The sequence below is a fragment of the Nyctereutes procyonoides genome, unplaced genomic scaffold (assembly GCF_905146905.1).
Source record: "Nyctereutes procyonoides isolate TBG_1078 unplaced genomic scaffold, NYPRO_anot_genome, whole genome shotgun sequence".
In the NCBI taxonomy this organism is placed as follows: Eukaryota; Metazoa; Chordata; class Mammalia; order Carnivora; family Canidae; genus Nyctereutes; species Nyctereutes procyonoides.
Window position 1 is genome coordinate 16,032,806 of NW_026575120.1, and position 26,560 is coordinate 16,059,365.

The window sequence follows — 26,560 nt, forward strand, 5'->3', positions numbered from 1 at the left end:
TCATCTTGTTTGTCTGCCATCCCCATGAGAATATGCTTTGATCAGCTTTCTGGAAGATGGAGACAAGTGGAGCACCGTCAAGATGCCCTAATCATGCCTAGATCAGTCAACATTCAGCTGAATGAATGAATCCAGAATCTACCTGAATGAACGAATCCTAGACCATTGAGCAAGCAAGCCTGGTCACCATTAGCAGAACTACTATTGTTACTCACACATAACCCAGAAAGAAGTGTGAGCAGAGATATTTACTATGTTAATGTGTGTGGTTCTGTTTTTTGGGGTTGTGCTTTTTGTGCAACAGTTTGTATAATATTTTTCAAGATTCATTCATACTGATGTGTACAAAATGATAGTTTTAAATATATAACTATCAAATAAATATATCTCATTTATTATTTATTCACTCATATTTATAGCAAGAAAAGGTGTATTGTGGATATCCTTGGCCATGACTTCCTGGGCACCAGTGAAATTGATGGGTTATAAATGATACAATTCCCAAGAGTGCTATATACCACCCACTTTTACTTGAGGGTTTATACCAGTTTTTGCTTTTGTCAATCATTCAAAAGCATTTTTGTTCTCTATCTTATCAACAAAATTAGTATCTTCACTTATTTTTTTTGTTAATTAATGGATGAGAAATGCTATTGTAAGGCATTTTAATATATGCTAATGCTTTATTATGCTTTATTTATTTTTGTTTAAAGATCTTATTTTGATTTATTTATTTGAGAGAGAGGGAGAGACCACAAGCTGGGAGAGCTGCAGAGGGAGAGGGAGAAGTAGTCTCCCTGCCAAGCAGGGAGCCTGACTGAGGTCTTGATCCCAGGACTATTACCTGAGTCAAGGGCAGATGTTTAGCCTGACTGAGCCATCCAGGCACCCCTTATTCTGCTTTAAATAATGCTTTTAATATGTTTTAATTGTTGTTTAGGAGTATCTTTTTGAATATTCACTGACTACACTAATTGAATTTCGTTTCCAATGTTTTGTTTTTTCCTTGGGTCTTTAGTTTTAATCATTTGTTTCGAGTTATTGTCAATCCATGGTTTATCTGTTTAAATTTTTTCTTCAAGATTAAATTGTGGGAATTTTTATTTACTGTAGACGTCAACCCTTTATCTGTTCTATATGTTGCACAAACACTGCCCAGCCTGTTGTCCTCCCCCATCCATCTTTGTGGGATTCATTGCTATAAAAGTGAAATTTTTATGTAATCATATGTTCATTATTTTTATAGGTTTTCAGATTTCTCTCATGTCTCTCATATTCTGAACTTGCATCATAATCTGATAGTATTAAAAATTATTTTATATTTAAGATGTAAAATCTTTCAGTATTTTACAACTGTATTGCATTTTCCAAATTTTACCACTGCTTCTTTTTTTATTTGTGATTTTATGCTGACTTGATTATTGTATATTTATTCTACTTTCACATTGTTCTCTTCAGATAGACTATGCAAATGGCATGTTTTCTGGATCTGTGCAGAAATATGCAAATGTACCTTTTGTTCTCAGAACAAAATAACTGAACTGAATAACTGAATAACATCTTGGCAGTATGTAGAATTTTGAGTCCTATTCCTTTGCTATTAATTTTATAATACATGAAATAATTCATCTTATATCAGTTTTCTAGTGTGTGTTTTGTACATTTGAGTACATGTGCATGCGTACATGTGTGGTTTTACATTCATCTTCCCTAACGTGATAAATCCCTTAATTTTTCATTTTAATTTTAAATCATTGCATATTTTTTAAAATTTTATGGAAATCAAAAAAAATATGGAAATCTATAGTTTATTCCTGGGTCTTATGGATCTGCCCTCTTTATAGTATAGTTTTCCTCCAACTATTTTCAAATCTCTATTTTGGCTGTGTTTTTTACTACAAAATTTGTTCTCTCTATTGACTAAGACTAAGTTTTATCTTTTTAATTATGCTTGTCAGGAATCTGTTGAATTTCTTTTTCCTGGATTCCCATTTCCACCACCTCCATTGACATGCTTAGTTACAAAATATGGCTCTGACCATATTCCAGGTACTCACACCTAAAGCAACCCAAGCCACTCAGCATTGTCCCTGAATACATGTGGGATATGGTCTGATAAATAGCAGTATTTTTTTTTTCTGGGAAGCTCTCTAGTTTTGTTATTTGAATTGAGGAAAGGAAGAGCTGTCAGGAATGATAAAAGATGAAGAAGCAGATCTGAAATGAGAAGGGGTAAAAGTGCACACTCCATGAATGTGCTGGTCTCTCTTTCATTCTGGCCCTGAACTGCCCCTTGGTGTTTGGAATCCTTAAGAATCCCAGTCTCCCATCAATAAATAATGGTGTCAGGCTGTTCCATGACAATCACTATCTTCTCTGCAAGATGACACTTCGGTACCACTTATATGAAGTTTGTCTATAGAAATCATTTAGCTTATGAAATTTGAGCAAGGGACTAATCTTCCAGGGTGGACTCGATCCCAGGACTCCAGGATCACAAGGTGAGCTGAAAGCAAAGGCTCAATCACTGAGCCACCAGGCACCCCTATGTTCCACCTCTTGAAGGTAAGAACTCAAAGTTTTATGGCAAAGATTGAAGATACAGAAAGAAGTAAAGAATTGGGGTCACCTTAGTGGCCCACCATATTCAGATAAATAAATTATATAAAGGAGTATTGTGCCATTTATGTTTATTTAAGGTAATACTCAAAACATGATGATTCATATTGAACTCTAGGCATACAGATGAATGAAAAAAAATATGACAGTATGTGTCAGTATCACAACTATAATTAGCACTGGGGAGTGAAAGAACTGAATATGTCTAAGGATAGGAATAATAGATTTCACTATTACCTACCATGTACACTTTCTAGAAAAATATATAAACAAAATTCTTACATGTGTGTCATTCATGGTGAAAACCTAATTGCTTATATTCTCAGAATTTTCCTTTTTATTTTTAACCAAAAAAAATGTCAATGTAAAAAATTTGGGACTAATATAAACTATGGACTTTGGGTGATAATGATCATGAATTATAACATATGTATCACTCTGGTGGGGCAAGTTCATTACAGGAAAGGACATGCATGTGTGGGGTCAGGCGGTACACAGAAACTATACTTTCCCCTCAATTTTACTGTGAACCTAAAACTGCTCTGAAAAATAAATATTGAATAGGAAGGAGGAAAATGCAAATGGCTAATAATTGTTTAGAGAAGTTATTGAGGGAAATATAAATTGGTACAAAGATGCAATATAATATTTTAGCATATCTCACATACTTTTGAAAATCTAAACTGATTTCAGAAACTGAAAATATATCTCTCAATATCCTAATACAAAATGTGAGTAATAAAGAAAGTTGTTGTGAAAATTAAATCAGTTCCTCCATGCAAACTGCTTAGAAACATGCCTGGCAAAGAGTGCCTGGGTGGCTCAGTTGGTTAAGGGATCAACTCTTGATTTTGGCTCAGGTTGTGATCTCAGGGTCATGAGACATAGCCCCGTGCTGGGCTCCACACTGAGAATGGAGTCTGCTTAGGATCCTCTCTCCCTCTACCTCTTTTCCTCCTTGCCCCCACCACGTGTGCACACACTCGCTTTCTCTTTCTCTCTGGAAAAAAAAAAAAAAAAAGGAAGGGAGGGAGGGAGGAAGGGGGGGAGGGAGGGATGAAAAAAATAGGTTCCTGGCAACTGGTATGTGCTCTATAAATGTCAGTTACTTTTGTTGTTGTTATTATTATTACTATCATTCATACTTCTTGACTCAGAAACCCATTTCTTGATATCAAGTCTACAAAACAAAATCTCTATTACATAAGAATATACATACAAGGATGTTTGTTGCAGGACTCTATAGTAATAATTCCTGGAATGAAACTCATTATTAATATTACATACAGTGAAATGTTATCTCTTAAAGAATGAGTTAAAATATATATAGCAAGAAAATGAACACCATTATTAAATAAGATCTGCTAGTGACAAAACAGTATTTCCATTTGTGTAAAAATAAACTCTTTTGATAGGTTCATTTAAGGGAGAGATGAAATTTAGAATAGAAAATGGTGAAAATATACACCAAAGATTATTAATATTGGTTTCCTCAAACAGAAAAATTAAAGAACACAAAATTTAAGAGATTAAATTCTATATTATACCAAGATGAGAAAAAATTATGGTGTATTACCAAGTAGAATGCTTAAAATTACATAGGTATATAAAATGACATGAAGACAAAATTAAACATACAAATAAAATTATTTTCCGAATGTTATTGTAGTTATATTTCAAGAAATTGCATAGAATAATTGTAATTTATCTAATATACATTAATATTTATATCATTACATTAGAATTTGGCTTCAATATTAGATTTAAAATCTCAAGAGGAAGACGGTTGAAATTCTAATCTGTCATAAATCACAAAGATATAACATATTAAATAAATACAATGATCATGCTCTTTAGACTCAATGTAGAGTACTAATTTTAAAAATCTAAGTAACGAGGGGATCCCTGGGTGGCTCAGTGGTTTAGCGCCTGCCTTTGGCCCAGGGCGCGATCCTGGAGTCCCGGGATCGAGTCCCGCATCGGGTTCCCGGCATGGAGCCTGCTTCTCCCTCCTCCTGTGTCTCTGCCTCTCTCTCTCTCTACGTCTATCATAAATAAAGTAAATAAATCTTTAAAAAAAAAATCTAAGTAATGAAAAAGAATGGGGTGCCTAGGTGGCTCAGTTGGTTAAGTGGCTACCTTCAGCTCAGGTTATGACTTCAGGGTCCTGGGACAGAGGCCCATGTTGGGCTCCCTGCTCAGCACAGAGCCTGCTTCTTCTTCTTCCTCTGCGCCCCCCCCCCCCCGCCACTTGTTCTCTCTCTCTCTCTCTCTCTCTCTCTCTCTCATAAATAAATCAAATCTTAGAAAAAAAGAAACAACAAAGAAGGGCATGAAAAGAAAAATGACCACTTACTGTTTTTTAAGATGGAGAGTATAGGTTTCCCTGTCAATTTTGATGGCATAAGTGACCTACAATAAAGTATTCAGAAAGTAATTAGCAGAAATCTAAAATTCTTAAGTCAAAAGCCACAATTTTTTAAATGTCAGTACTCATTCATGTAAACAAATGGTATCACAAATGTCTCAAAATTTTATATAAAAGTATATAACATATATATATATATTACTATCTTTCTTCAGTCTTGGAATGTGACAGAATTAAGTATAATTAAATTTAAATACAATTAGGAGTTAACTCTTCCAAAACTAAGAGAATTAGTTATTAGCATTTATCATCATATGAAATTTTAATTTAAAATGGTTACATTTAGAAATGCTGAGTAATCTTCCGAAATAAATTTTATTAACTTTTTTCTACTTTCTGATTTCTAGCCCAAATAAATTGAAAATTAAAGACTACTACACAGGTTGTGTGAAACTGAGATGTCACAGAAGTCGGAAAACCCTAGGCTTGCCTCATCCCGAACACTGATGGATAACTAACCAATCACTCTGAATACCCAAGAAATCATCTGAGGACTGCAGGACTAGAGGAAAGAGGCCACATTGTGGAAGGTAGGAGGTGTGAAGGTGTGGTTTGGGGGAGAAATGGACTGCAGGTGCTGCAGAAGGGAGGAAGCCCTAGTCACAGAGGGAAGCGAGACAGAGAGAGGAGCACACAGGGGATAGCGCAAGGAAAACATTTTCCCAAAACCATTGACTGGCAAAATGAGAGGGACTGATTTTCAGAAGGTTTTACAACCAGCAGGGCTCAAAGACTGGAGTCTTAGAGTGTGCAACCTGAGGGTGCAGTGCTCCTGTGGAGAAGGAGGGTGGAGAGCCCAGGAACAGACATTGCCATATGAGGATCCCCAGGATGCACAGGGAGAGACCATTCCCCTTCTTGGAGTGCATATAGGAGAGAGAGCATTGCCCCTCTAGGGAACAACCAGTGGGCACCATTACCCTCCCTGGCCCCTCAGCATAGATGCTGAGGACACCTATCACAGACTGCTGCACTTTACTCCAAATTCTGCACCCCTGTGCTTTGGCTGTGACTGCCCTTCTGGGACGAATCTGCATCAGTCCCAGAACAGCAAGATCCTCCGCCAGAGGACCAGCGTGGTTGGGTCCACAGAAGCCCATATCTCTAAAGTTTGGAGTTTTAAAACTCAGCTGTCCTGCCTTGGATAGACCCCAAGGTGCACTGTGCTGCCAGTCTGGCAGGTGGCCCGACACAGACAGGGTGAAGGCAGCATTCTGAGGGATGCCTGGAACCAGGATGGAAGACTGTTTGCTCTTCCAGGAAGCAGCAGGTGTCAACTCCTCTCTCTAGGGACAAGAGAGCTGGCTGGTGCCATTTCTCTCTCCCACCCTTCAGCATAAACTTACTTCAATAAGCAGCACACCACCAACACTGTCTGCCTGAAGCTCTTACACCAAGCCCCGCCCCCTTGAGCTCTACAGGTGCCGCCTTTCTCAGGCCACTGCACCTGAGAACCAGATCAGTGGGCCCATCCTCAAGAAGACTAGCACAAGCCCTTGCACATACCATACCTATTGAGCATAGGGTCCTACAAGCTTTAGTTCTTAGGTCTCTTTTAACAAGCAAACCAGTGCACATTTAATCAAAACTTGCCATGCTCTGGCCAAGGTCCAAACACCGCCCACTGCAGGCAAGGAAAAGCTCTGCAGAGGACTGACCTGAGGGAAAGAGCAGCCAAAACACAACAGCAGAGTACATGCAGCGTACACCAGAGACACTTCCTGAAGTGGCAGGCCCTGGACAGCATATGGTCTCTTCTTCATAAAACCATTACTCTTAGGAGCAGGAAACATAACAAGTTTTCTAACACAGAGAAGACAGAGGCCTACACAAAATGCCAAGATGGAGGAATTCATCCCAAAAGAAAAAAACAGAAAAGGCCATGGCCAGGGATCTAATCAAAAAAGATATAAATAATATACCTGATCAGAATTTAAAGCAACAATCATAAGGATACTAGCTGGGCTTTAGAAAAGCATAGAAGACACCAAGAATTCCCTTATCACAGAAATAAAAGATCTAAAAACCAGTAAGGCCAAAATGAAAAAAGTGATAACCAAGACTTGAAATTGACTGGATATAATGATTATGTGATACAGAAGATAAAGTTATGGGAAATAATGAAGGTGAAAAGAAGAGAGAAAGAATACAGGACAGATCCCCTTTTCAGATTAAAAGAAGTATCTCCTAACTGTAAGAACATATTTCTTCTCCATGTCTTCTTTGAGAATTGCCTCAGCTACAGAGGGTCACCTCTGACCAAGTCACAACTTTCTGAGACAACCCACGTTTACCTAGAAGTCCCCTCATCCCAACTCCAAATACTGATAGGCAATGCAAGCTTCACATTTTGCTGAGACCCAGTTGAGTCTCCATCCCCTTCTGACTTCCTCCCCTCCCCTTTCACAGGGGTTCATCACAAGAGCATACTCTAATAAACTGCCTTCACAGGAATCTTCTCAAATACTCTATCCCAAAGAATCTAATCTGTGACATCATCATAATACATACCTGTTCTTCATAGCATAGCACGTTGTTAATAAGGGTAAATTTTCCACATTTGCAAAGAATATGAATTTTGTCATTAGAGTACAGTTTTCTGTATAAGTCATTTTAAACCTTCTCATGTTCAGTCCTCTGCAAGTTTGCAGCTATTGAAAAAGGTTTGTTGACATCTCCCTAAATTATTGTGATATTATTTCTTTCTCCTTTCGTCTGTAGTTTTTGACCTTACATATTTTAGAACTCTATTGTTGGTATAAAACATATTTAATATGGTGATATCTTCAGGATAAATTATCATTAAGGTATCTTTCATTTCTTGAAGTGTTTCTTTATCTGATATTGTTGTAGTTGCATCAGCTTACCCGTGATGTTTCACTTTTTTAATATTTAGCATTTGTCCATTTTGATGTAATAGTTAGGTTTTCTAAAAAATGTTTCCTAATCATTTAAAATTTAAGGATGCTTTCTGAAGGACAAAAGTAAGTTGCAATTTTCAGAGATTTACTGGCATAAAGATGCCCCCCAAATCATTTATTTCACAATGGCTATTGCTAAAATTGTATAAATGCAAATGAAATGGAAAACAAATTGATTTAAGTACTACTTCTTTAGTATCCCTCCTCTTTCTATTGTTTGAGAATAAATCTGTGTAATTCCCTTCTAAATTATGGATCTTAGGTAGGTAATGACATCACCATATAACAAAGTTACTCAAAGCAGAACCATGGTCTATGTGATAGCTGATCTATGTCTTATCTTTTAAACCCTACTTTTTAAATATTTCTTAACTTTTTATATTTTAAATTACTGAATAAAATGGAAATAATACGCACCTCTGTGTTACTCTGATCCTAAAATAGAATTATATAATGTGTAAAACATTAAGTGTGATATTAGTTATAGCTTTGGTTGATGTTCCCTTGTTCCCTGGAGCCATTTAAACACATTGAGGCCATTCTCTTCCAAAGAGGAGTATTATGTACATATTTGGTGAATATGTATGTATGAATGTGTGAGTAATTTTCTGAAATGCTCTTTTGGATACATTTATTGATATTTAAGAATATGTTAGTGTGGTAGTTTAATAATTTTTTCTACTATTAAGACTTTAACAGAGAAAATCTACTTGGTCATAATATTCTATAATTATTTGCTACATTCACTTTTTAAATATTTTAGTTAAGTGAAAGGACCTATAATTCCCCTTTCTCATATTTTACTTGGCCTCTATTAAAGGTACATTAATATTTTTAAATGTTACTAAATGATCTGAAGGATTAGTTAACTTATGTTCTGTTCTGTGTTCTAGTCTCTAAAAAGGATATATCATTTTCCCGTGAATTTTGTCTAAAAGTTTAAAATAAGAGTATCCAGGTGGGTTAGTTGGTTAAGTATCCAACTCTTAATTTTGGCTAAAGTCATCATCTCTGGGTTCTGAGATCAAGCTCCTCATCATGCTCCATGCTGGGTGTGGAGCCTGCTTAATATTCTCTCTCCCTCTCTCTCTGCCCCTCCCTTGTCCTGTCTCTTTCTCTCTTTAAAATAAATCAATCTTAAAACTACTTGATGCATGGGATTTTCTGGCAATTTATTTAATTACTAATTCAAATAATTTTATGATTATAAGTGTAATCTATAAGCAGATATTGTATTTCTGCCTGAGTCAAAAGAAATGTATTTGGGTAAAAAAAAAAATCAAGATTGGAGACTTACACTAAACTTATAATCACAAAAATTAAAAATGAGTGTGCATATATCTAAAAATTAACTAACTTCAAATTTCCTGTCTCTAGAAATGTAGGTGGACATTCACTTTCTTAAAAATTATCTGTGCTATCTATATGTCCCAGAAGAAAATGACAGAGAAAAGAGGACAGAAAATTTAATTGAAGAAATAATAATTGAAAATATTCCAAATCTGGAGAAGGAAACAGGCATTTAGATCCAAGAGGCACAGAGAACTTCCATTAAAATCAACAAAAGCAAGCCAGTAACAAGATATATTGTAATTAAATTTGAAAAATACAGTGATAAAGAAAAAACGTTAAAAGCAGCATGACAAAGTCTTTAACCTACAAGGGAAGACCCATAAGTCTAGCTGGAGATTCCCCAACAGAAACTTGGCAAGACAGAATGTAGTGGTATGACAAATTAAAAGTGCCAAATGGGAAAAGTTTGCAGCCAAGAATACTCTATCAGCAAGGCTATCATTCAGAATAGAGGAGAGATAAAGTGTATCCCAGACAAACAAACACTAAAGGCATATATTATCATTAAACCAGCCCTACAAGAAATATTAAAAGGGATTTTTTGAGTGCAAAGGAGAGACTGAAAATGATGAAGGCAAGAAAGTATCAGAGAAATCACCAGAAACAAAACAAAATAATAAAATGGCAATATATACATATCTATCAATAATTACTTTGAATGTAAATGGACTAAATTCTCCAATCAAGACACAGATATTAGAATGGACAATAAAACAAGATCCATCTAATGGTACATTCAAGAGACTCAATTTTAGACCTAAAGACAACTGTAGAAGAAAAGTAAGGAGATGGAAAAATATTTATCATCTAAATGTATGTCAAAAGAAAGCCAGAGTAGCAAAACTTTTATCAGAGAAGCTAGACTTTAAAATAGAGACTGAAACAAGAGACAAGTATGGCACCATATCATCATAAAGGATACAATCTGACAAGAGCTATAACAAGTGTAAATATTTATGCCCCCAACATGGAAACACCAAAATATATAAAACAATAACAAAACTAAGGAACTAACTGATAATAATGCAATAATAGTAGGACACTTTAATACCACACTCACATTAATGGGCAGATCACCTAAGTGGAAAATCAACAAGGAAACAACTTTGAAAGACCCACTGGGGCAGTCCAGGGTGGCTCAGAGGTTTAGCGCCACCTTCAGCCAAGGGCGTGATCCTGGAGACCCAGGATATAGTCCCACGTCAGGCTCCCTGCATGGAGCCTGCTTCTCCCTCTGCCTGTGTCTGTGCCTCTCTCTCTCTATGTCCCTCATGAATAAATAAATAAAATCTTCAAAAAAAAAAAAGACCCACGACAAGATGGATTGAACAGATATATTCAAAACAACCCATTAAAACAGAGGAATATACATTCTTTTCAAGTGCATTTAGCACATTCTCCAGAATAGATCACATATTAGTTCACAGATCAGGCCACAACAAATGCAAAAGGACTGAAATCATATCATGCACCTTTCCTAAGCACAAAACTATGAAATTAAAAATCAATCACAAGAAGGGAAGGGGCAAAATGGTGGAAGAGTAGGGGACCTCGTTTAATTGGAGCTGTTGAATTTAAATAGATAACTGTCAAATCATTCTGAACACCCATGAATTCAACTTGAGATGTAACAAGAGAATTGCTGGAACTCTACAAATAGAAAAGTGACCACTTGAAGCAAGGTACAAGGTGTGGAGAAGTGAATCCTAAGCAATGTATCAGAAGATAAACAGCGATGGGAGGAAGCCTCCATAAGCCAGCTACTGGAAAGTGATATAGCCCCAGAGTATAAAATTGGAACCCTTAGAAATCTACTCCAGTAAGAGACATCCCTGCCTGAAAGGTGCTCAGGTGGTGAAATGGGGCAGAATATTAGTTGGGACAGTGTGGTCTCAGGATCCCCACAGTTGGAGAAAAATTAGAAAAATTAGAAAAATCTCAAATACACAAGCTAACTTTACACGTAAAGGAGGTAGAGAAAGAACAGAAAGTAAAGACTAAACACACAGGATAAGACAAATAATAAAGATTAGAACAGAAATCAATGAAATAGAAACCAAAAGAATAGTAGAACAGATCAACAAAACTAGAAGTTGGTTCTTCAAAAGAATTAGATTGATAAACCCCTAGTCAGACGTGTCAAAAACAAAATAGGAATGATACAAATTAATAAAAACATGAAAGAGAAGAAATCACAACCAACACCAAGGAAATTCAAACAATTTCGAGAACATATTATGAGCAATTATATGCCAACAAATTAAGGAATCTGGAAGGAATGAGTGCATTCTTAGAGATGTACAAACTACCAAACTGAAAAAAAAGAAGAAATAGAAAACCAGAACAGACCCATAACCAGCAAGGAAATTGAAGCAGTAATCAAAAACCTCCCGATAAACAAGAGTACAGTACCAAGTGGCTTCCTAGAGGAATTCTACCAAATATTTAAGGAAGAAATAATACCTAGGCTTCTGAAGTTATTTCAAAAAGCAGAATAGAAGGAAAACTTCCAAACCCTTTCCGTGAGGCCAGCATTACCTTGATCCGAAAACCATACAAAGACCTCATCAAAAAGGAGAATTACAGACCAATAGCCCTAATGAGCATGGATGTCAAAATACTCACCAATATACTAGCCAAGAGGATCCAAAAGTATATTAAAAGGATTATTCACAATGACCTTGCAACCTGGGATGCAAGGGGGGTTCAATATTCACAAATCATACATCATTATACATCACATTAATAAATGAAAGGAAAAGAACCATATTATCCTCTCAACTGATACAGAGAAAGATTTGACTAAGTACACTACTCTTTCATGATTAAAGCTCTTCACTGAGTAGGGATAGTGGGAATATACTTCATTATCATAAAAGTCATACATGAAAAGCCCACAATGAATATAATTCTCAAGGAGAAAAACAGATCTTTTCTCCTAAGGTCAGGAACATGACAGGGATGACCACCCTCACCACTGTTGATCAACATAGTACTAGAAGTCCTAGCCTCAGCTAGAACAATAAAATAAATAAATAAAAGGGCATTCAAATCAGCAAAGAAGTAGTCTAACTCACCCTTCACAGATGACATAATACTCTATATGAAAAACCCAAAATACTCCACCCCAAAATTGCTCGAACTCATACAGCAATTCAGCAAAGTGAGAGGATACAAAATCAATGCACAGAAATCATTTATATTTCTATGCACTAACAATAAGACTAAAGAAAGAGAAATTAAAAATTTTTAAAGATTTTATTCATTTACTCATGAGAGATGGGGCGGGGGGGCAGAGACACATGCAGAAGGAGAAGCAGGCTCCAAGCAGGGAGCCTGACGTGGGACCTGATCCCGGGATTCCAGGATCATGCCTTGGACCGAAGGTGGTGCTGAACCACTGAGCTACCCAGACTGCCCAAGAAATTAATAAATTGATCCTGTTTACAACTGCACCAAAAACCATAACATACCAGGAATAAACCTAACCAAAGAAGTAAAGGAACTGAACTCTAAAAACTACAGAACAGGGATCCCTGGGTGGCGCAGCGGTTTAGCGCCTGCCTTTGGCCCGGGGCGCGATCCTGGAGACCCGGGATCGAATCCCACATCGGGCTCCCGGTGCATGGAGCCTGCTTCTCCCTCTGCCTGTGTCTCTGCCTCTCTGTCTCTCTCTGTGACTATCATAAAAAAATAAAAAAAATAAAAAAAATTTAAAAAAAAACAAAAACAAAAAACTACAGAACATTTATGAAAGCAATTGAGGAAGACACAAAAAAATGGAAAAACATTCCATGCCCATGGATTGGAAGAATAAATATTGTTAATATGTTTATGCTAAAAAGATTGGACCAGAAAAACAGAAAAAAAAACAAATAAAATAAAGGGTTGAATCTCCAGGAAAAAAAAAATGTCTATGCTACCCACAGCAATATATACATTCAATTCAATCCCTATCAAAATACCATCAACATTTTTCACAAACATGGAATAAATAGTCCTAAAATTTGTACAGAACCAGAAAAGATCATGAACAGCCAGAGGAATGTTAAAAAAGACCAAGGCTGGTGGCATTACAATGCTAGACTTCAAACTATATTACAAAGCTGTAATCATCAAGGCAGTTTGGTACTGGCACAAAAACAGACATATAGATCAATGGAACACAATAGTGAAACCAGAAATGGACTCCCAATTTCGATGGTCAACTAATCTTTGACAAAGCAGGAAAGAATATACAAGGGAAAACAGCCTCTTCTTCAAGAAATGGTGTTCATCCTTCAGTTCATCAGAAGGATGAAACTGGACACAACAGACTAAAAATGAATGAAACACCTAAATCCTAGAGAACAGAGGCAGCACTTCTGTGACCTTAGCCACAGCAACTTCTTGCTAGACATGTCTTCAAAGGCACAGAAAACAAAAGCAACAATGAACTATTGGGACTTTATCAAGATAAAAAGCTTTTGCACAGTAAAGGAAACCAAAGACAACCAACACAATGGGAGGAGATACTTGCCAAATATCATATCTGAGAAAGGCCTAGTATCCAAAATCTATAAAGAATTTATCAAACTCAACACCCAAAGAACAAATAACCCAGTCAAGGAATGAGCAGAAGATATGAACAGACATTTCTTCAAAGAAGACATTCAAATGGCCAACAGACACAAGAAAAAAAATGCTCCACATCACTTGGCATCAGTGAAAACAAAACCATAGTGAGATGCCACCTCACACCAGTCAGAATGGCTAAAATTAACAAGTCAGGAAAGTACATATGTTGGTGAGGATACAGAGAAAGGGGAACTCCCTTCCTCTGTTGGTAAGAATGCAAGCTGGCTGGCTGGGGCATCCCTGGGTGGCTCAGTGGTTCAGCACCTGCCTTCGGCTCAGGGCGTGATCCTGGGGCCCAGGGATCGAGTCCCACATCGGGCTCCTGCATGGAGCCTGCTTCTCCTTCTGCCTGTATCTCTGCACCTCTCTCTCTCTCTCTCTCCTTTCTCTCTCTCTCTGTCTCTCTCTCTCTGTCTCTCATGAATAAATAAAATCTTAAAAAAAAAAAAAAGAATGCAAGCTGGTGCAGCTACTCTGGGAAATAGTATGGAGGTTTCTCAAGAAGTTGAAAATAGAGGGAAATGACCCAGCATTTGCACCCAGCATTGCTGACTCTATAAGCCAGCAATTGCACTACTGGGTATTTACCCCAAAGATACAAATGTAGTGATCAAAGGGGCACCTGCACCCCAATATTTATAGCAGTGATGTCCACAATAGCCAAACTATGGAAAGAGACCAGATGTCCATTGACAAATTAATAGATAAGGAAGATATGTATATATACATACATACACACATACACACAACGGACCACTACTCAGCCATGAAAAAAAGAAAGAAGAAAGAAAGAGAAAGAAAGAAAGAAAGAAAGAAAGAAAGAAAGAAAGAAAGAAAAAGAAGAAAGAAAGAAAAAAAGGAAAAGAGAAAAGAAAAAAGAAAAGAAAGAAAAGAAGAAAAGAAAAAAGAAAGAAAAGAAAAGAAAAAGAAAAGGAAGAAAAGAAAAGAAAAGAAAAGAAAAGAAAAGAAAAGAAAAGAAAAGAAAAGAAAAGAAAAGAAAGAAAAGAAAAGAAATCCTGACATTTGAAATGACATGGCTGGAACTAGAGGATATAAGGCTAAATGAAATAAGTCAATCAGAGAAAGACAATTATCATATGATCTCACTCATATGTGGAATTTAAGAAACAAAACACGGTATCATAGAGGAAGAGAAGAAAGAATAAAACATGGTATCAGAGAGGGAGACAAACCATAAGAGACTCTTAACTCTAGGTAACAAATTGAGGGTTGCTGGAGGGGATGAGGGTGGAGGAATCGGTTAACTGGATGATGAACATTCAGGAGGGCAAGTGATGTAATGAGCACTGGGTGTTTTATGCAAGTGATGAGTCACTGATCTCTACCTCTGAAACTAGTAATACACTATGTTAGTGATTTGAATTAAAAAAAAAAAGAAAGAAAAGAAAAGAGGGACGCCTGGGTGGCTCAGCGGTTAAGTGTCTGACTTTGGCTCAGGTCCTGATCCTGGAGTCCCTGGATCGAGTCCTGCATCAGGGTCCCTGCGCAGAGCCTGCTTCTCCCTCTTCTATGTCTCTGCCTCTCTCTCTGTGTCTCTCATGAATAAATAAATAAAATCTTTAGGAAAAAAACAAGAAAGAAAAGAGATGTGGTGTATATATACAATGGAATATTAGTCATCAAAATGACTGAAATCTTGTCAGTTGCAACAATGTGGACGGAAGTAGAGGGTACTATACAGATATTAAGTATTAAGCAAAATAAACTAGCCAGAGAAAGACAAATACCATTTATTTCACTCATATGTGTATTTTAAAAAACAAAAAAGATGAACTTAAGAGAAGTGAAGGAAAAATAAGATGAAAATAAGAGGGAAGCAAACCATAAGAAATGCTGGACTCTAGGAAACATGAGGGCTGCTAGGAAGGTAGGTCAGAGGATGGGGTAACTGGGTGATGGGCAATAAAAAAGACACTTGATGGAATGAGCACTGCAACTTATGAAACCCTGAATTCTACCCCCGAAACTACTAATACACTATGCACTGACTAAATTGAATTTAAATAAAACAAACACATGGAAACAAATGAAAATGAAAACACAATAGTCCAAAACCTTTAAGATGCACCAAAAGCAGTCCTAAGAGGGAGGTATATAGCAATAAAGACCTTCCCTGGGAAGCAAAGAAAATCTCAAATAAACAACCTATCCTTACACCTAAAGGACAATTAGTGAAACCTGAAAGCATCACAAGGAATGAAAGAGGATTAGGAGAAGTAAATGAGACAGAAACAAAACAAGACAAAAACAAAACCAAAAAAAAAAAAATAGGTCAATGAAACCAGGATCTGGTTGTTTGAAAAAAATAATAAAATTGATAAGCCTCTAGCTAGGCCTATCAAAGAGAAAAGAGAAAGCAACTAAATAAATAAAATTACAAATGAGGGAGTAAAAAATAACAACCCATGCTACAGAAATACAAACAAATATAAGAGAATATTATGAAAAACTATATCCCAACAAACTGGACATCACGGAAGAAATGGATATATTCCAAGACACATAAACTACCAAAACTGAAACAGGAAGAAATAGAAAACTTGAACAGAGCAATTACCAGCAAAGAAAATGAATCAGTAATCAAAATCTCTGAACAAATAAAAGTCCAGGATGAGATGGCTTCCCAGGCAAACGCTATCCAACATTTAAGGAGTTACCAAAACCAGATAAAGATTCCAATAATAAAGAGAATTATAGACCAATATCTCTGATTAACACGGATGTAAAAATTCTCAATAACATACTAGCAAACTAAATTCAACAATACATTAAGGAAATCACCAGGATCAATGGTGGTGAATTTACTCCTGGCCTACAAGCATGGTTCAATATTCAGAAATCAATGTGATACACCACTTTAACAAAAGATTAGATAAGAACCATACGATCCTCTCAATAGATGCAGAAAAAGCATTTGACCAAGTAAAAATCCATTCACAGCAAAAACCCTAGACAAAGTAATTTTAGAGGGAACATACCCCAACATAATAAAGGACATATATAAAAAACCTACAGTTAATTATCATCTTCAATGGGGAAAGACAGAGCTTTTCCAATATAATCAGGAACAAGGCAAGGATGTCCACTCTCACCACTTTATTTAACATAGTGCTAGAAGTCCTAGTCAGCAGACAACAAAAATAAATAAAAGGCATCCAAATTGGCAGGGAAGAAGTAAAACTTTCACTATTTGCAGATAACAAATATTTTTTTCATTAAAAAAAAAGTGACTTCTTAATTACATGTGTTTTGAAATCTTCACCGTCATTGGTATTTGTCCCAATCTTCCGCGGCACGGTAATTTGTAGAAGGGATGGTTCAGGATCTACAGTAAGGACGACATGTGTGAGCCTTCCCCAGTGCCTGGCAGCATCCTCCTTCTTCACTTCTCCTCTCACATCACCTCACCCTTTGAAGCTCCAAGCCCCAACACACACACACACGCACACACACAGAGGCACGCACGCACCCACCACAAAATCAGACTTTGTACATCCCGGGAAGAGGCTCCCAGGAAGTGGGGAGCGTGACCCTGCCCCCGTCCAGAGACTTCGGGACTGGCCGACCGCAGCCCGCAGGTGAAGGAGGGCTGCGCCCCAGGCCCCAGGCCCCAGGCCCCAGAGGTGCGCGCCCTCCCCTCCAGGTGCAGGGTCCGGCAAGGGAGGGGCACCTGTCCCAGCCTCGCTCCGAGCCCTCCCCGCAGCAGGCCCAGGACGACCCTGACGCCAGCGGGCTCTGACAAGACGCTGGTCTCTCCCCAGCGGACCGGGGCTCTGGAGCAAGGGCCCGGGGCCCGCCGAGCCCAGGGGCTCTGCGGCCGGTGGCCCTCCGCGGAGCAGGGTCCGTCACTCACGATGGCCCGCGGAGGTCAGCCGGCCCAGACCTGAGAGCATCAGCAGGAGAGACAGCATCGCGGGGCCCGCCGGCCTGGCCACGGTGACGGCTGTTGGCTGCGGAACGGTGGCGGCGCGCGGGGCGCTGCCCTCCGGCGGGTGGGAAGGGTCGGCGCGGGCCGCGGGGCGGGGCGGGGCGGGGGCGCGGCTGCTCCGCCCACCCCGCCCCCTCCGCCCCCTCCGCCCCCTCCGCCCCCTCCGCGGACCCGCGCGCAGCCGCAGTCCCTCCCCCCGCCCCCCTCCACCCCCCCCCCACCCGCTGCGCGTGGGACGCACACACCGGCGGGTCCTGCTGCCCTCGTGGGCTTGCGCTTTATTTTGCAAAGCGGGGACATCGGAGACTCGTTCGGGGGTGACGTAAGGGTCACGAAGTGCATTTTCTACCCTGGAAATGGGCCGTTTGCCGGTGAAGTGCTTGGCGGTGTTAATATTCCACGTCGTAGGTTTCTGGCGCAATGGCTGAATTACTGTAGTGAAAGAAAATAGGAAATGGAAATTCACAATATGTTTATTAGCAGACAGGTGTCTGTTTTAAGCATACCTACTGCCAGATTTCTAGAAGTCTCGGATCAAAACAAATACAGGTGCACACAGATAAAGAGTGTAAAAAAATTGTATCTGAACCAATTAGTTCTGTGGTCGATAACTTTCTTAGAAAGCTCCTTTGTTAAGGAAACTAAATAAAACGCTAATTATGACATGGATGCATGTATGTGTTTTAATCCTTCAATATAGAATTGCAATTTAAATATCAGGGCAAAAACAAATCACAACTGTGAAATAATCATGTAATAACAACTTTATCTTCCCATTATTTATTTATCCCATTGTGTATGGCATGGCTTCCAAGGAGTATATTAAGAAGTACATGCAGAAGTTTGGGACTGTGTACAAACCCAAAGAGGACACTGAATTAGAGTGACTTGTGGGGCCAGGATGGGAGGACAGGTGAGCAGGTAGGACCGACTCGGGAGAAGACACCCCGTGGGCCCGCTGCGCCCCTTCCCTCCCCCTCTGTCAGGGCTGTGCTACTGGTGACACATCGCCCCGGGGATTTCAGACCTGCAGATTTCAACTGAAAGCCACGAAATCCAGCTCCATCTGCAACAGGCGATCCCTGGTCAGGAGCTGTTGGGGTGTGGTTGGAAGCCCGTCAGAGGCAAGGGCTGAGTGAAGGACCCGGCTAAGATCCTGGCCAGGCTAGCCCCACTCCCAAACCTGGGTCTCCTCCTTGGCGGTGCTGTCAGCGCACAGACCCATGCGCATCCCCACCCATAACCCTTCACCCTGACGATCTGTATTATATTTTAATGTATATGTGAATATATTGAAAATAATTTGTTTTTTCCTGGTTTTGTTTGTTTTTCGTTCTGCTTTTAGCCTCTACGTGCTAGATCACAGGAAGACTTTGTAAGGATGGTTTTAAGTTCTCCTGCAAGGTTTAATTTGTTATCATGTAAATATTCCAAAGCAGGCTGCCTTGTGGTTTTGGCCAGCCTTGTGCTATGTTGATAAGATTGATTTACTGCTTAAAATCACTTTATTTTATCCAATTTTTACTGAACTTTTTATGTAAAAAATAAAATCAATTAAAAGCCATGATTTATTTGATGTGATTGGCTTGTTTCTACGTGGCGCCAAGAATGAAACTGTTTAACAGCTGTAACCAATGGTACTGACCTGTCCATCCAATCTTGTCCTTTATTATATCTGATTGTGGTTTGATAGTATTGCATTGTCACACCAGGAAAGCTGAAGAAGCAAAATGTTTTAGTAACTGCTGAAGACCAGCCTTACTAAGGGACAGCTTTCCTGCCGAGGATTATTAACTTTTATCAGGTGTTAACATCTGTTTCAGGAATACGGCAGTGTGTTTACATGTCAGAAGTCTCGTTTCATTCTATGATATTTCTAAATTGATTTATTTAAATAAATTCAGCAAATGGAAAAAAAAAGATTTTCCTAAGAAAATCTGTGGCTAGTAAAAGGTTAAATGTAAACTTTTCTCCCCATCAGTATGACATTCACACATGAGAAGGGAGTAACTTGGAAAGAACTTTTATTTTTTGGCTTACTATGCAAGTTGATGGCTTGCGTAATTTCCATTTTGCAAGGACTTGTTTGCCAGACAATGATTTTTCTTTAAATATTTATTACAGAGAGAGAGCGAAAAAAGAAGATATTATGGTGATTACAAATAGAATTTCAAAGTAGAATTTTAAAAACTTCAAATGCTACTTAGAGATCAAGCAGAATGAGAACTGAGGTGATTATTGTTTGAGTGGTAATGAGTAAGTAATGAATGTCCTCATATTCTTCAGGAATCGGATGCTGAGGAAGAGTTACAGAGCAAAAGATCTTTCAAAGAATAACAGCTCTGAAAGAAAGGAGGAAGCAGATTTGAGAAAATTACCTCGCACCATAATAAAGACCTCACAGAGTTACTGCCAGTCCAGAAAGGTGGCTCCAGAGCCACGGACTCCAAAACAAAGATTGCTCATTAAAGGAGGTGAAGTTTAGCCCTTTGTACAGGTAGCTTGCTCAGTAATTAAATCAATACACTCCCAAAAGGTCCTGTTGTTGGCTCAAAAGCTGAGACAGACTTTATAGCAACTAAGAGTTTGAGGCTATAGGCTAGTCACATTCCTCCCCTGGGTAGCAAATCCTTTCTTCAAGGGGGATCTGAGTGGTGCATTTTTCTGTTAGCAAAAAAAAACCTTACAAGAAGTTGGTAGCACAGCAGGGACAGAAGCCATCATGTAGAAAGTTAGGAAGGAAAAGGAGAGGAGATGTTGCAGAAGGGGTTAGTCTATACTTTTAGCAGGACTGGAAAGATCCAGTTAGGAGGGAAGAAACATAGCAAGGATGAAGGTGGATAAGGAGTGATTAGAAAATAAAATATAAAAGTAAAAAATAAAATGAAATCACACTGTTAAAGAGATGTGATTAAAACGTTAAGTGAATATTTTCTGAAAAAGAAGGGAGAAACATTATGCAAAAGATGTAAGACTTAGGGTGATAAAATTAGTAGTTCAAATGTTAAGAGGCATTGTCTACTGTGGGACATAGAAAATAATAACAATAGTAATATTTTCCTAATTAGAATGTAACCTACAAAAAGCAAGGGACATATACAGAATGTTCTATCCAACCTCAGCAGAAAATACATTCTTCATGAGCACATGTGGAATATTATACAGGATATATTAGGTCACAAAATAAGCCATAGGAAATGTATGAAGATTAAAATCATACCGAGTATCTTTTCCAACCACAATAATATGAAAATAGAAATCAATAATAGGGGGAAAATGGTGAAAATTAAGTGACATATTCCTGAACAACCAATGGGTCAAAGAAGAAATCAAAATCAGAAACTATATTGAGACAAATTAAAGTGAAAGCATGACATACTAAAATTTATAGGATGCAACAAAAGCAGTTCTCAGATGGAAGTTCATATCAATAAGATGTCAAAAAATCTAAATTTATACCCTTAGCAGAAGGAATGAAATAACAAAGATAAGAGCAGAAATAAAAGAAGTAGAGACTAGAAAGATATTAGAAAAGATCAAAAAAATTCAAAGTTTGTGATTTTAAAAGATAAAACTGCCAAACTTTTAGCTAGACTAAAGAAGTGAGAAGACTCAAGTAAAATCAGAAATGAAAGATATATGTTGAAGACCTGACTCCCAATACCTCAGAATGAGACTGTATTTGAATATAGAGGCTTTAAATGGGTGATTAAATTAAAGGGCTATGTGGAGGGCCTAACCCAATATGACTAATGTTTTTATAAAAGAGGAAATTTGGACACAAAAAGAAACATCTGCAACGTTTGAGCACAGAGAAAAGATCATGTAAGGACACAGTAGGAAGGCAGCCATCCACCTGCAAGCCAAAGAAAGAAGCCTCAGAAGGACTACCAGTCTCCAAAATTGTGGGAAAATTAATTTATGTTATTTTAGCACCCCACACTATGGAATTTTATTATGCAGACCTAAGCTAATAGAAAATGTAGTGGACCCAGAATATCTCCAATCTCATACATGGGAGTGTAGGCATTTTCCCACTCAAAAATGTACTACAGTACATTTCACTACAAAAAAGTCACAGTAATCAAGACACAGTGTTACTAGTATATGAAGAAAAATATAGATTGATGGCATTGAAATGAAGAGTACAAAATGAATTCTTACTTTTACTTTCCATTGATTATTAATAAAGGTGCAAAGACAATTCAATGGGGGAAAACATTGTCTTTTCAACAAGCAATCCTGGGGCAACTGTATAACCACAAGTAAAGAATCTGAACCACTATCAAATATCATACATTTTTTTAATTTTTATTTTTTATTAATTTCTAATTTTCTATTGGAGTTCAATTTGCCAACATATAGCATATCACCCATTGCTCATCCTGTCAAGTGCCCCCCTCAGTGCCTGTCACCCAGTCACCCCAACCCCCTGCCCACCTCACATTCCACTATCCCTTGTTGGTTTCCCAGAGTTAGATGTGTCTCATGTTCTGTCATCCTCACTGATATTTTCACTCATTTTCTCTCCTTTCCCCTTTATTCCATCTCACTGTTTTTTATATTCCTCAAATAAATGAGACCATATAATGTTTTTCCTTCTCTGATTGACTTATTTCACTCAGCATAATACCCTCCAGTTCCATCTACATCGAAGCAAATGGTGGGTATTTGTCATTTCTAATGGCTGAGTAATATTCCATTGTGTACATAGACCACATCTTCTTTATCCATTCATCTTTCAATGGCACCGAGGCTCCTTCCAGTGTTTGGCTATTGTAGACATTGCTGCTTAAACATGCAGGTGTTCTGGCGTTTCACTGCATCTGTATTTTTGGGGGTAAATCCCCAGCAGTGCAATTGCTGGGTTGTAGGGTAGCTCTATTTTTAACTCTTTGAGGAACCTCCACGCAGCTTTCCAGAGTGGCTGCACCAGTTCACATTTCCACCAACAGTGCAAGAGGGTTCACCATTCTCCACATCCTCTCCAACATGTGTTGTTTCCTGACTTGTTAATTTTCCCCATTCTCACTGGTGTGAGGTGGTATCTCATTGTGATTTTGATTTATATTACCCTGATGGCCAGTGATGCGGAGCATTTTCTCATGTGTGTGTTGGCCATGTCTATGTCTTCCTCTGTGAGATTTCTGTTCATGTCTTTTGCCCATTTCATGATTGGATTGTTTGTTTCTTTGGTGTTGAGTTTAATGAGTTCTTTATAGATCTTGGATACTAGCCCTTTATCTGATAGGTCATTTGCAAATATCTTCTCCCATTCTGTAGGTTGTCTTTTAGTTTTGTTGACTGTTTCTTTTGCTGTGCAGAAGCTTTTGATCTTGATTAAGTCCCAATAGTTCATTTTTGCTTTTGTTTCCCTTGCCCTCATGGATGTATCCTGCAAGCAGTTGCTGTGGCCAAGTTCAAAAAGGGTGTTGCCTGAGTTCTCCTCTAGGATTTTGATGGATTCTTGTCTCACATTTACATCTTTCATCCATTTTGAGTTTATCTTTGCGTATGGTGTAAGAGAGTGGTCTAGTTTCATTCTTCTGCATGTGGATGTCCAATTTTCCCAGCACCATTTATTGAAGAGACTGTCCTTTTTCCAGTGGATAGTCTTTCCTGCTTTGTCGAATATTAGTTGACCATAGAGTTGAGGGTCCATTTCTGGATTCTCTATTCTGTTTCATTGATCTATGTGTCTGTTTTTGTCCAGTACCACACTGTCTTGATGACCACAGCTTTGTAGTACAACCTGAAATCTGGCATTGTGATGCCCCCAGCTATGGTTTTCTTTTTTAAAAATCCCCTGGCTATTCAGCGTCTTTTCTGGTTCCACACAAATCTTAAGATGATTTGTTCCAACTCTCTGAAGAAAGTCCATGGTATTTTGATAGGGATTGCATTAAATGTGTACATTTCCCTGGGTAACATTGACATTTTCACAATATTAATTCTTCCAATCCATGAGCATGGGATATTTTTCCATCTCTTTGTGTCTTCCTCAATTTCTTTCAGAAGTGTTCTGTAGTTTTTAGGGTATAGATCCTTTACCTTGGTTAAGTTTATTCCTAGGTACCTTATGCTTTTGGGTGCAATTGTAAATGGGATTGACTCCTTAATTTCTCTTTCTTCAGTCTCACTGTTAGTGTATAGAAATGCCACTGATTTCTGGGCATTGATTTTGTATCCTGCCACACTGCCAAATTGCTGGATGACTTCTAGCAGTCTTGGGGTGGAGTCTTTTGGGTTTTCTATATATAGTATCATGTCATCTGCAAAGAAGGAGAGTTTGTCTTCTTCTTTGCCCATTTGAATGCCTTTTATTTCTTTTTGTTGCCTAACTGCTGAGGCGAGGACTTCTAGTACTATGTTGAATAGCAGTGGTGACAGTGGACATTCTTGTCTTGTTCCTGATCTTAGGGGAAGGGTTTCCAGTGTTTCCCCATTGAGAATGATAGTTGCTGTGGGCTTTTCGTAGATGGCTTTTAAGATGCTGAGGGATGTTCCCTCTATTCCCTACACTCTGAAGAGGTTTGATCAGGAATGGATGCTATATTTTGTCAAATGCTTTCTCTGCATCTATTTAGAGGATCATTTGGTTCTTGTTTTTTCTCTTGTCGATATGATCTATCACACTGATTGCTTTACGAGTGTTGAACCAGCCTTGCATCCTGGGGATAAATCCCACTTGGTCACGGTGAATAATCTTCTTAATGTATTGTTGGATCCTATTGGCTAGTATCTTGTTGAGAATTTTTGCATCCATGTTCTTCAGGGATATTGGTCTATAATTCTTTTTGGTGGGGTCTTTGTCTGGAATTAAGGCAATGCTGGCCTCATAAAACAAGTTTGGACGTATTCCATCCATTTCTATTGTTTAGAATAGCTTTAGTAGAATAGGTATTATCTCTTCTTTAAACATTTGATAGAATTCCCCTGGGAAGCCATCTGGCCCTGGCTTTTGTGTCTTGGGAGGCTTTTGATGACTGCTTCAATGTCCTCCCTGGTTATCACCCTGTTCAGGTTTTCTATTTCTTCCTGTTCCAGTTTTGGTAGTGTTAGTTCCTCTTGTTGGATAGACCCTTTTTTTAATTTTTTTTATTTATTTATGATAGTCACAGAGAGAGAGAGAGAGAGGCAGAGACATAGGCAGAGGGAGAAGCAGGCTCCATGTACCGGGAGCCCGATGTGGGATTCGATCCCGGGTTTCCAGGATTGCGCCCTGGGCCAAAGGCAGGCCCCAAACCGCTGCGCCACCCAGGGATCCCCTGGATAGACCCTTTAAGTATGATATATTGTCCCTCTTCATCTCTTACTACAGTCTTTGGGATAAACTTTTATTTATCTGATATGAAGATTGCTACCCCTGCTTTCTTTTGAGGAACATTTGAATGATAAATGGTTCTCCAACCTTTTATTTTCAGGCTGTAGGTGTTCTTGGGTCTAAAATGAGCCTCTTGCAGACAGCAAATATATGGGTCTTGCTTTTTTATCCAGTCTGAAACCCTGCACCTTTTGATGGGATCATTAAGCCCATTCATGTTCAGAGTTACTATTAAAAGATATGAATTTAATGTCATCATAATACTTATTCAGTCCCTGGTTTTTGGATTGTTTCCTTGGACTTCCTCTTTCTTTTACAGAGTCCCCCTTAATGTTTCTTGCAGAGCTGGTTTGGTGGTCACATATTCTTTCAGTTTCTGCTGATCTTGGGAGCTCTTTATCTCTCCTTCTATCCTGAATGAGAGCCTTGATGGATAGAGTATTCTTGGCTGCATGTTCTTCTCATTTAGGGCCCTGAATATATCATGCCAGCCCTTTCTGGCCTGCCAGTCTTTGTGGAGAGGTCTGCCATTAACCTAATACTTCTCCCCATAAAGCTTGAGGATTTCTTGTCTCTTGCTGCTTTAAGGATCTTCTCTTTATCTTTGGAGTTTGCAAGTTTCACTATTAAATGTCGGGGTGTTGAACGGTTTTTATTGATTTTAGGGGGGGGTGTCTCTCTATCTCCTGGATCTGAATGCCTGTTTCCCTCCCCAAGTTAGGGAAGTTCTCAGTTATGATTTGTTCAAATACACTTTCTGGTCCTCTGTCCCTTTTGGCACCCTCTGGAACCCCAATTAAAAGTAGATTTTTCCTTCTGAGGCTGTCATTTATTTCCTTTAACCTTTCCTCATGGTCTTTTGTTTTTCTCTTTTTTCCTCAGTTTCCTTCCTTGCCATCAACTTGTCTTCGATGTCACTCACTCATTCTTCTACCTTGTTAACCCTCGTCATTAGGACCTCCAGTTTGGATTGCATCTCATTTAAATGAATTTTAATTCAATTCAATCTTTGGCCTGATTAGATCTAAATTCTGCAGTCATGAAGTCCTTTGAATCCTTTATGCTTTTTTCCAGAGCCACCAATAGCCTTATAATTGTGCTTCTGAATTTGCTTTCTGACATCAAATTGTAATCCAAATTCTGTTACTCTGGGAGAGAGTACTGTTTCTGATTCTTTTGTGATGAGTTCATCCTTCTAGTCATTTTGCTCAGTGCAGAGTGGCTAAAAACAAGTTGTACTGGAAAAAGAGAGGAAAAAAGGGGGGAACCAACAAACCAAAAAGGGAGGGATATCCTCTGATTCTGATTCTATATACTGTAAGTCTCTCAACTTCCCCTAGAGCTTTCTA

The 26,560-nt window shown here is 38.4% G+C and overlaps 1 protein-coding gene across 1 annotated transcript in view; it reads right to left on the bottom strand.

The window, feature by feature from the left end:
* Nucleotides 1-26,560, bottom strand: part of LOC129515879 (A disintegrin and metallopeptidase domain 3-like) — a 196,489-nt gene that overhangs the window by 79,458 nt on the left and 90,471 nt on the right. The window contains exons 2-4 of the mRNA XM_055335032.1: nt 18,133-18,319; nt 17,202-17,284; nt 4,976-5,031 (exon numbers count right to left, since the gene is read on the bottom strand). Coding sequence (XP_055191007.1) covers nt 4,976-5,031; nt 17,202-17,284; nt 18,133-18,229 — 236 coding nt within the window. The 5' untranslated portion in view covers nt 18,230-18,319. The remainder of the gene's footprint in view (nt 1-4,975; nt 5,032-17,201; nt 17,285-18,132; nt 18,320-26,560) is intronic.